This window comes from Dasypus novemcinctus, chromosome 2 (assembly GCF_030445035.2).
Source record: "Dasypus novemcinctus isolate mDasNov1 chromosome 2, mDasNov1.1.hap2, whole genome shotgun sequence".
Classification (NCBI taxonomy): domain Eukaryota; kingdom Metazoa; phylum Chordata; class Mammalia; order Cingulata; family Dasypodidae; genus Dasypus; species Dasypus novemcinctus.
The window spans coordinates 181,497,862-181,510,280 of record NC_080674.1 but is presented as its reverse complement, the minus strand read 5'-3'; the positions used below and the strand labels follow the sequence as shown (position 1 = coordinate 181,510,280).

At 35.7% G+C, this 12,419-nt stretch overlaps 1 protein-coding gene across 3 annotated transcripts in view; it reads right to left on the bottom strand.

Moving 5' to 3' along the window:
- The window catches only part of RANBP17 (RAN binding protein 17), a 390,979-nt gene that overhangs the window by 369,153 nt on the left and 9,407 nt on the right, over window positions 1–12,419 (bottom strand). For all 3 annotated transcript variants that reach the window (XM_071211021.1, XM_058282154.2, XM_058282162.2), the window contains 2 exons: window positions 11,262–11,352; window positions 1,986–2,152 (listed from right to left, as the gene is read on the bottom strand). Coding sequence is in view for 2 of the 3 variants with exons in the window: in XM_058282154.2 (XP_058138137.1) it covers window positions 1,986–2,152; window positions 11,262–11,352 (258 nt within the window). In the remaining variant the exon portion in view is untranslated. The remainder of the gene's footprint in view (window positions 1–1,985; window positions 2,153–11,261; window positions 11,353–12,419) is intronic.

Here is a 12,419-nt window from a genome sequence, read left to right as displayed (position 1 = left end):
CACTCTAGGCTCCATGGTGTGGTGGTTGTCCTTCACCTCCATCTTAGCTGAGTGTGGTAAGTCCAATAAATCAGATTGTAGGTGCTGGAGTCTGTTGAGGCTCAGGATCTGGCTATCACATTGTCAGTCCAGAGATTCAAATCCCCTAAATATATCTTAAACCTCAATGAAGAAAGCACCATGTTGATTTACATTCTGACCCAAGTTCCTTATACTGTGTAGGTCAGCAGTTTGAATAGCATTGTCCTTTGTGACAGTAGTATCACCTTCGTATATGTGTAGAAAGAGGGCACATAAACATGTTTGGAATGTGGCAGCAATAAACTGCAATAGAGAAAGGGCGATGCCTGAAACTTCAAGCCACTGATTATTTAACAAACCTGAAAATAATTTTTAGGACAATACTCACAGAAGCTGCTAATATCCAAAGGAACCATGTGTAGTACTATTTTAGAGTACTAAAATATTAAAGTCCACTGTCTCTCTTATAACTTAAGGTTAGGTCAAGTCATATACCCAGAAAGCAAACAATAAATATTTGTGATACTATAATGAACTTTGAAGATGAAACATTTCTGTTTTTTTTCTGGCCTTCCAAAACTGAGCACCAGAGCCCAACTTAAGCTGAACTTATCAGCCACTGAAGAGGGAGCTTCGAAATGTTAGCCAACAAGAATGATCCCATTCCATTCAGCTTCAACCTTGATTTTATTTTAAAAGAACTCTGAAGTCGACTCTTGACTATTCTAAGGATTCTTGATGAACTGGGTGTAATTTTAGTAAATGACAACAGGGGTATGCTTTTGTGTTAAGCAAAATGACACACACAATTCTAAAGTGAGAGATGCATCTGTCTCTGAATAAACTACCCCTCTGTCCCAGTGTACAGTGATCTACTCAGACCTAAATCATACTTATTCCTGTTAAGTTGAGAAAATAAAAATATTTGTTAACCAAGGTATTAACATGAATACAAGGGAAGCAACATAGTCTAGTATTTCATATTCTGAGGTTTCCAGCACTGCACTACATAATGGAGCTATATCTTACTATTGTAAGAGGTAAAATCTTAGAGAGTCAAAATTGACCCTAACTGCCAATAAACCAATACTGAACCATCTTTCAATCAATCCAACACTTCTAGTTTCCTCTAGAGTTGTTACTGATCACTGCTTCTTCAGCTGAATATCAGCTAAAGTAGGTGTCTTGCAATTACGGATCATGCTTGTATGAAAAAAACTATCTTTAAATACTGGAATCACACTGAGCCGGGCATGATAGTCATCCTTAGAAAGAAGCATGCAGGAACCAACAGCAGATTTAGGTTTTCCATATCATACTTACCTAGAACATATAATCACTGTGTGGCTGGCAAGTGGGATCACTGGCACAATTCAAATTAATTTTCTCTTGCCCTTTTTTGGGGGGGAGGGGGAAGAGTGCAAATACCTAAATTGTGTAAGTTAAATATGCATGTGCTGAAATTACTTTACCCAGGTTGAAAACATGATGGAAAAAGTGACATAGTCAATGTGGTATAAATGTAAAAATATATATCTTTAGTTAGGAGACTGACTGAAGCATTAGCTCTATGCTTTATTAGGCCACTGTGTGACTCCAATGAACCATTCTAAGTTTCAGTTTTCTCATTTACAAAATGAAATCCACTTCAGTGTTGTAATTTAAGAATCAGATAACATATGAAAAGCATTATATACATGTTTTGTATATATGCAATACATAGACACCACAAATGAAAGAACATATCTTTTTAAAATTAGAAACTTGTAATTTGGAAATTACATAATTACAGTGGCATGATCTTCATTACTAATAAAAGATAAAGGAACCTAAGGATGAATATTAGGTAATAATGAATATGGTACTGGTAGCCAAACAGCAAAACATACAGCTTTAAATTAAGCAGTATTTGAAACCAAAAAAGCAAGTAGTGATATTCCAGTAATGTAATAATGCCTTCTTACCTGCAGAAACTTCTTCACATCAGCAATAATTTCTCTGAAAACAAACTGGTCTTTCTCAACCTCAAACCATCCCACTTTAGTAATTTTTGCAATGACTTGAACAAGAGCTTGGATGACAAAGGGAGCCAGCTTGGGTTGGGATGCCACATAATTCAAAATGTAGTTACCTATTCAAAGAAAATTCTGTGATCATTTGGACTTCTTAATATCAAAATTTAAATCATGTGAAGAAAAATACGAGTCAATGACAACCTCTTCAGCAAAAAGTTAATCCTTTTACCCAAGATATGGACAAATTTATAAAGTCAATTCTGCTATAAGGCTTACTTTGAAAATGCAAATTTGTTTCAATGCAAATGATGTATTAGGGTGTGATCTGAATATAAAAATGATGAAGGTTAATGTTGTTTGTACCTGATTTCATACACACACACACACACACAAAGCAAGTGAACAAAGAAAACTGCAACTAGGTCAACTGAACAAGTCATGTAAGAATACAAAACATGTGCACAACTCAAACATCTACCAGCTTTCTAGTCAAACAAGATGGTAGCATAGGTAGCATAGGGACCAGAGCACTGTGTCCAAAGAGAATCTTTCAACAACTAGCAAAAACTGAAGAGTCATCTTCCTCAACACTCTGGAACACAGTTAAAGGGTTGCAGTAACTGAGCTAGGGCCAAATCAAGAAAAAACAGCTTTAAAATGGTAGGAGAAGCTTGTGGCACCCTTGCTAGCCTGTCACTGACCTTCCTGGTACAGTGTGCAGCCACGGCACACTCCCAGTTTAAGTCTCTGGCCCTGTTCTGGAAGGAGCAAAGTAACCCCAAAGTACAATCTGGGGTGCCTATATGTTAGTGCCAGTCTAACAGAGTGCAGCATGAAAGACTGAACCAAGACACTCATATCTGGCTTGTCCTCCCAGAATTTGCCTTGTAGGTAGAAGCAAGCCTAAGGATAATAAAAAACTAAATCAAGGCAACCTGGGGCAAAAGATTACCTGTTTAATCATCTAAGTCAGAGGTTCTTAACCTTTTTTGTTCCACAGACCCCTTTTCCAGTCAGGTAAAAACCACTGACCCCTTACCAAGTCCACATTATACTGTGTATTATTTAATAACTATATCACACCCACATCAACACGTCCCCACAAAAACAATGTTTTTTTGAATTTAAATTCAAGCTCATTGATCCCTTGCTAAGAACTCTTGTTAAGTCATATAGTAGAGCACCTAGAGGGAGAGAAAGTCTATTTCATAGGGAGTAGAGGGGGCATTTGAATTCCTGTAAAATGGAGGAATTCCTAAGGCCACTAGCAAGCACAAAACACAAGCTCAGAAAGGACAGAGAGGACTCTGCACTACACATACACCTCAGACTGATGTTCATGACAGGAGGGCTAAGCTCTGAAGGAGAGCACCAATCAATGCTAAGCCAATTTGCAAATACCGTGAAAGGTGGTTTTTTGATGTGTGCTGGTTTGCTTGCTTTTGTTAGCTCCTGGCACTCAAGGAAATTTGTCATATTAGCCGTACACAAACTTAAAGAGCAGATACCTCAGGGACTAAATCCCAGAGTTAATACTTTAAAATATTAAAATGTACAGTGTGCATCCAAAAATTACAAGACAAAGAAACAGGAAATGATGGCGCATCCAAATGAACAAGATAAAAATTCAGAAACTACCAATGAAGAAGACCAGACTACTTTGGACATACCAGACAAAGACTTTAAAATAATAATAATAATGACAAAAAGATCTCAACATGTTTAAGGAGATAATGGAAAACACAGAGAAAAAAACTAAAGGATATCAGGAAACAATGAATGAACAATATGAGAATCTCAATAAAGAGACAGAAAAGTTTAAAAAAGGAACAAAATAGAAAAACTGACGTTGATGGCAAGCTGGCCCATGCCCACAGAGAGCTGACGGCCCGTACCCGCGGAGAGCTGGCGCAGCAAGATTACGCAATAAAGGGATACAAGCAGACACAGAAGAATGCACAGTGAATGGACACAATTTAAATAAATAAATAAATAATTTAAAAAGTGATTTTATGTTTATGATGTTCAATTTTAACCCCATGAGAAACACAAAACAAATATATGAAAAACATATACAGAAAGAAATGAGAAGGTACCAAAATGATACAATACAAAAAAAAATCAAATAAATATGAAAGTAGGCATTAATGGAAGAATTGAGACAAAAAAGATATGACTTACAAAGACCAAAAAGCAAAATTGCAGAAGAAAATCCTGCATATACAGTAGTTACTTTAAATGCACAAGGATTAAATTCTCCACTAAAAAGACAGAGGCTGGCAGAATGGATAAAAGAGCATGGCCCAACAATATGCTGTATACAAGAGACTCACTTGAAACTCAACGACACAGTAGGTTGAAAGTGAAAGGATGACGAAAAATAGTGACCAAAAGAGCACTCAGGTAGCTATACTAGTATCAGATAAAATAGACTTTAAGTCAAAAACTGTTACAAGGACAAAGAAGGTCATATATACTGGTAAAGGTATCCATTTAATAAGAAGACATAATTATAAATACATACACACCTAATGGCAAAGCCCCAAAATAAATGAAGCAAATACACACAGATTTGAAGAAAGAAATAGATGATTCTACATTAATAGTAGGAGACATCAATAAATCACTTTTAATAATGATTAGAACATTTAGATAGAAGATCAATAAGGAAAGGGAAAGTCTGAACAATACTGTAAACAAACTGTACCTAACAGACGTTTATAGAACACTTTACCTGATAGTAACAGAACACACATTCTCCTCTAGTATACATGGATCATTCTTCAAGGTTGACTATATGTTAGGTCACAAAACAATTCTCAATAAATTAAAAAATACTGAAATCATATAAAGTATCTTCTCTGGCCACAATGGAATGAAGCTAGAAATCAGTAACAGAGGGAAAACGGAAAATTCACAAATATGTGGAAATTAATGCATTAAATAACCAAGGGTCAAGAAAAAATCACAAGGGAAATTAAGAAATATCTTGAGGAGAATGAAAATGGAAAAACAAAATAAAACAAAACCAAACCTCTACCAGCTACCCCAGTAGTACACACCATATACCAAGAGTCACACACCACTCTTCATCTGGTGTTACACTTTTCCATCCTATTTTAGATAATCTCCCTTCCACTCACAAGCTACAGCCTTTCCCAAGCCCACTTCCACAAATATAATGCATATTTTTCAACATAAAGCATCATATTTATTGCTGTATTTATATATATCTCACCCATTTAATATGTGTAAAACTATGCTAACACTTTCATTAGATGATGTTTTTTTAATGTGCCACTGAAAAAGATTTTGAGTGTCATTTCCATAACCCTGTTTCTCTCATGAGCCCTGTGGTTAATACACAAGAGCATATGTCATGGTCTCTTTCAGAAATACTTGTCATATTATACAGAAACTAATTGTATGTTGTACTGTTTATACAGCATAGAAAAAATACACATAGTACAAGATGATAAAATAAGTTCAGAAATTAAAGAAAGTAAGAATAAGACAATAAAGTATAGCTTAGAATAATATACCAAAATTGTTAAAAGTCAGCAGTAAATTTAGCTCTGACCTTCTTAATGGACTAATTGAGGTCAGCTAACAAATGTTCCACAAAGTCTATCAGAAAAGATATAAGAAGAATATAAACAAGGGAAAAGTTTTAATTACTACTTAGGGTCCAAAGGTTGGCACACCATTTGGAAAAGGGAAAAGAGATGGTAAATAGTAAATACCTCAATATTTAACTAAAAATTCCTTGATGGAAATAACTCCACAGTCCAAAAACACTATCGACAATTGTACTTCACAACTGTAGTGAAATCTTTGATATTAAAATAACATGTTCTGGTAACTATATTTCAACCTTAAATTTTTAATAATCTTAAAACATATAGTTATAAGATTAAAAAATAAGATAAAAACATATTTGAAAAGGAACACAGATTTCCCTAGCATTAAGACCTGAGAGAAGTTTCTTCTATTGATCATCATATGGTTCTCCTAAGCTTCACTATATATAATCTTTTATTTCAATAAAAAATGTAAAAAGATGACACTGCTTCCTGAATATTAAAATAATCTGGTTGATTTCAGTTACACTTTTATTTCTAGTATCTTGAAATTTTCTTAATTGGGGGGACTCAAACATGGGTAGTGGAAACCACAAGGAGGGCAACCTCACTATCATAAAACAACCCAATAGGAGCCAATTCAAGTTTCACATCTACTGCTAGGTACCAATAAGTACCCCTTTTCAGAATGCCCAACCAAAGATACTGGCTAATAAGTATATCTGAGGCAGGAAAAAATTCATTTCAGCCAAATGTTTTATATAAAATATTCTCATGTTATGCTTTCAGAAGAACTATAAGATTATGCCAGTCTAATAAGTGCCAATGAAAATCATCAAGTAACACAATACAATCTTATCATCACAGCCCAAGACAATAAGGTAATGCCACACTAAGAAGAGAAGGAAATGTTCAGGAAGACACATGGGGACATTTAAAAATCAGCTGGAAACAGTGAACCATGTGGTGGAAAATGAACTGCAGTTAACGATACAAATATGAGAATGTTCTCTCATGAACTATAACAAAAGTACAATACTAATACATGGTGCAAATGATAGGGAGTGAATGGAAAAAATATACCAAATATAAGCTATTGACCATAGTTAGTGGCAACAGTCTGATGATATTCTTTCATAATCTGTAACAGATGTTCCACAACAATGTAAGATGTTGGTGGAGGGGTGATATATGGGAATTCTACACATTATGCATGATTGTTTTATAAGCTCACAACTTCTCTAATAGAAAAATACATATGGTCCCACGCCAGGTGGAAGGCAATGCATTTATATGCTGAATTTGGCTTAGTTAGAGAGAGGTCACTATTAAAGCAAAAAGGAGGTTTTCATGAGGTAACGCTTAGGCAATATATAATTCTAAGCTAAGTTTCCATTTCACTAGAAAAGTTCACAAGTACTACCACCAATATCAAGAGCCTGGCATAATGGTGTGTCCTCCTTTGCTAGATACTGCCCATGTACTGGGGGGAGTCTTCCCACTCTATTAGAATGTAGCAGGACTTCCCAGGATGGGAATTCAATATTCTTTCAGTTATTATGTGGGTCTCCACCCACCAAGACAATGCCCCATGATCACTTGAACATATTCACATGCAATAGAGGCATGCCCCAGGAACACTCCTTCCCCCCAGCCCCCATCCCTGACACCATGCGCCAGTGATTCATCCTTGCCAGAGTTGTGACCCTTGTGTGATCCAAAACTTTCCCCAAAACCAAGTGAAAAATATATACAAATAAAAATAATAAAAAATAACAAAATATAAACATAAAGAATAAAAATAATTTTAAATAAAATTTTAAAAAAATTTTTATTGTCTTTCATCATAAGCTCTGTTGTCTTTTTTATATACGTGACAATTTCTTCCTTATGTTCCCCCAGTGTCTTTTTTTTTCTTCTTCTTTATCTTTAAAGGAGCTTTACGTTATAGAAAATTCACAAAGAAAATACAGGGAATTCCTGTATACCCAACCCACTACCCCTCTTCCATTCTGCCCCATTAATAACATTTTACATGTATAGGGTACATTTGTTACAACTGATGTGCAAATATTGAAGCATTGCTACTAACCATGGACAATGGTTTACATTATGGTTAACATTTTACACTGTATGCTTTAACAGGTTTTGACAAAATTTAAAGTGACTTATACCCATCATCGCAAGGTCATGCAGAACAATTCCAAATGTCCTAAAAATTCCCTATGTTTCATCTATTCTATTCTTCCCTTCTCCTCCCCTTGGAACCTATGGTCACCACTAAGTTTCAATTTTTGAAGAATAAGATTCATAATTACACGCAATATTATTGAGGGCTTGACATGTTGGTCTGTTTTCTTCTATTAGGCACCGCCTATGTTCTCGAGAAGATTCTTACCCCTCTAACTGAGAACACAGCAGGACTCCCCAGGATGGGAGTTTACTATTTTGTTTATTATGTAGGTTTCCATGCATGAGAGAACACCTATGACAAGGTGAACACTTTCATATTCCAGAGAAGCATGCCCCAGGTGTGCCCTATCCTGCATATCCCCCCACCTCCAATGCCCTGCATCAGTAACCCTCCACTGCCATATTTACCAAAAGAACATGCACAACATTGTAGTTTTAACCCCAAGGTGAGACATAACTCCCAGGATGAGCCTCCCTGGCACCAAGGGATTATTACCAAGCACCTATTAATGATGCATTTGAAAAAAGACCTTGAGAAAAAGTAAGACATGTTAAATACAAATGAGTTTTTATACCTAAGAGATTTCAAAGTGAATCAGGAGGTCATTCCAGAGGTTATGCCTTATGCACATCTCAGCAGGCTCTCACTGACTGCCACAGAAAACAGTGCCTCAAACAGTGGGGTTCTTAAGGGCTATAGAGACATCTAGACATTATAGGCAGGGAAGACAATCTCAGGAATTTAGCACCCCGCCAGTGGGCCTTACTTTGGAATATATGCTCCCCAATTAAACAGAGTTAAACTCATTTATAATTTCCCTACAAGTGGCTCTTCTGCCCCTTTTATTTGAACCTATAATTAGCACTATACTCATTAAATATATGTCTCAGAGACTTAAATCTTCAGTCTACTCATATGCTGATTGAGTCCTGAATCTTAGCAGAGTTGCAATACCTACTTTCCAGTTCACTGGACTCATCCAAGGCAACTAATAAATGGATGATGATGGACAACGCCCATCCCAAATAACAGAGAGTATCCATAACTGCAAGCAGGAGAGTTCTATTCATCTTCACCATGGGATCTAAGACTCCTTCTCAATTAGAAACAGAGTGGGCATCACCATCCCCAAATCCTCAAGATTGAGGAATGAACAAACATAAGGAGGGAATGTAACTGGGGACTGAAGTAGATTTATTATTATTTTAGCAGTGGAAGAACTTTTATCACTGACATACAAGCAGTGGCCACCAGAGGTTCTGGGGAATAAGAGGGATGAAGAGGTGTAACATGGGGCATTTTGGGGACATTCGAAATTGTCCTGCATGATATTGCAAGGATAGATAAAGGCCATTATACATTTTGCCAAAACCTATAAAATTGTGCAGTGCAAAGTGTAAACTATAATGTAAACTAGACCATAGTTAGTAGCAATGCTTCAATATGTTCCCATTAATTATAACAAATGTACCACACAACTGAAAGAGGTTGTGAATGGGGGAAAGTGTGAGAGGGGGAGGGGCTGGAACATATCGGAATCCCTATATTTTTTATGTAACATTCATGTAATCTAAAGCTTCTTTAAAAATAAAAAAAATTAAAATAAAAAATATTATATTAAAAAAGTTCTGCAGTTGCCTATGACAAGCTTCCCAGTTTATAAGTTCCCTAATAAACTGCTACTATTTTGGTATTTAAAAACAAAACAAAAAACAGCTGGAAAACTCTTGGATCAGAGTTAACAGAAAGCTGGAAAGCTATGCAGTAGAAGCCCACTAAGAGTCAAAGGCCTATGTGATAATAACAATATCTAGCATTTATGAAACATATCAAAAATTACCTAAGTGCTTCCCATCAAATATCTTATGTAACTCTGACAGTAATATGAGAGTCATTTGAATAAAGATGAAAAGGATAGCACTGCAAGCTACGAAAAGGCACAGAAGCAGAAACAAGGTAGCCTGAAGAGAGGACCTTCTGGCACAATTAACAGGCTAGTATCAAAGAAGATATAAGGCTATCAGAGTTAAGAATGGCCCTTCAACAACAAGCTCATGAAGAGACTTCAATACTAAGCTGAGGGAATGCTATTTAACTGATGAACAAGTCATTTTAAGACTTGTTATAGACTTGTAATAGAGTATAGTGCAGATTATACACAGAGAAAATGGCAATAGAGTTTATGCTGGGAAATAATGAGATATGTAGAGTGGGACCATATCAGGAAGAACTGTGAATTTTGGAACTGATAAAGGAAATGTGGCTGCTGAAGCAATTCTTTGCCTTTTCCATTTTAACTGATAGGTCTATTATTCTACTAACACATATCACTTAGATACATCATGTCATGACAAACATTCTATTCTTATTATAGAAACAAGACTGTTAAGTCAAACCAAAGAAACTCATAAAGGAAACCCATTCTTTCTTGTTTGAAATATTTTGCAATATTTGTTATTAAAGCATACTAATTCAGTGTCTTAATCAGAAATCAGAGATTTGCACCACATATACAAAGAAAATGTCAAATGGGGATACTGATTTATGGACCTTTGTTTGGGACAATCAAGAGACAGTTTCCACTTTCACATGCAAAACTTGTTTTAAGTTGGTCTATTTGTGTTGTAGGTTTCTTACTTTCCTCTTTTTTTCCAAATTTCCTTTAATGAGTATTCTTTTCTTTAAAATAAGTACCCATTTTAAAAAAGTAATAAGTCAAATACACAAAACCACAATGTTTTATGACTTAGGTTTATACCTTTAAAACTCTTATTTTTTAAAAACGTAAACTTCTCCCTTTTGCTTTCTTACACACACAAGTTTATAAGTGCATGGATAAACCCTTCTCCAGGTTTTTTGGCAGTGCCTAAGACTCTAGGTGTTTAGAGAATACTAGTAAAATATATGACGCAAACAAGACACATTAAATGATTCTGATATAGTGTCCTGAGAAATACGTGAAAGATGATTTCTTTCCTGTCATTCAGTTGTCTATGTGGGTAAGACAAAGGTTGAAAGCACATACTCAACACAGATTGCCTGGCTTTGAACCACAGCTCTATTTCCTAGCTGTGTGGTCTTGGGCAAGTTATAGCACCTAAATCTAATCTCCTCAACTGCAAAATGAGGATAACAATAATGCCCACTCATAAGCTTGTACAGGGGATAAAATGGCACAGTGCAAATTCTAGCAAATAGTACACACTATGAAACAGTAGTTGTTATTTATTATTAAACTAAACAAATGCTTTTTTTGATTACACATTGCTTTGCGTTAACTCACACTAGTGTTCATCACTGGATAGGGAAAGGAAACTTAAACTATTCATCTTAAAAAAAAAAAACGGACAGAATCAAATAATTGGCACACTTGGTAACCATTTAGCATATTTTACAAGGAGTTGTATATTTTTAAAGTGCAATTTTATAAAAGCATAATAAACTACTTACGTATATCTATCCTCTGTTCAACAGGTAAAGGACAATCTCGGCTAATGAGTTTTGAAAGACATGTTGCTGCAAGGAGTTGAGCATAGGATGTCTGAAAAGAACAATAAATTTTTAATTATTATTATTATTACAGGAGGAATTAGGATAATCAAAACACAATGAAAGGGAAGCAGGCATAACTCAGTGGTTGAGTGCCTGCTTAGCATGTACAAGGTCTAGGGTTCAATCCCCCGCATCTCCTTAAAAAAAAAAAAAATACACAACACACACACGATGATGGAAACTTTCCTAAACAATGATGGGAAATTTTCCAGTTTTCCAAATTGGCAGATTTACAAAGGTTAAAGTTAATTAATTTTCTCTCCTACTACCCCTCTCTCTTTCACACACAAATACACACAATCCCTTGTAAGGGAACGCTAGTTGAGGGAGGTGTAGATAGCCTTTTCAAGTAACAATAAGCAAGCAGAGAAATAAATGACTATGAGCAAGTTTAAATCAAATACTCTTCACTACAGTCTACATGATCCTGCATAATCTGGCCTTTGCCTATCTCTTCAAATTCATCTGGTTACACTCTCACTGTGCTCTAGCTACAAAAAACTTCTTTCAGTTCCTTTCATGTCTTCCCCATCCCGACATTCCCAATTCTTTAGACCCATGACTGACCATATCCTTTCTGGTCACAAATTGTCTTAATAGTGTACTAAAATGCTCTAAACACAGTAATATCCTTCAAATTTAGTTCAGGTATTCTCTCGATGATCAGCAATTCCTTGCAAAGAATCCCTTTTTTTGCCTATCTAGACCAGGGGTCAGCAAACAGCCTGTGGACCAAATCCTGCCTGCCATCTGTTTTTATATGATCCATGACCTAAGAATGGTTTTCACAATTTTAAAAGTTTGGGGAAAAAATCAGAATATTTTCTGACATGTAGAAGTTATATGAAATAAAAATTTCAGTGTCCATAAAGCTTGGAACACAGTCATAATCGTTCATTTACATATTGTCTGTGGTTGCTTTTGCACTATAACGGCAAAGTTGAATAGTTGAGACTGAGACCATGTGTGGTGCTCACACCACTTCTAACTGCTGTGATGTCATGCCATGGGTATATCACCATGACATGACATGTACTTTTTATTATCATCCTTGCA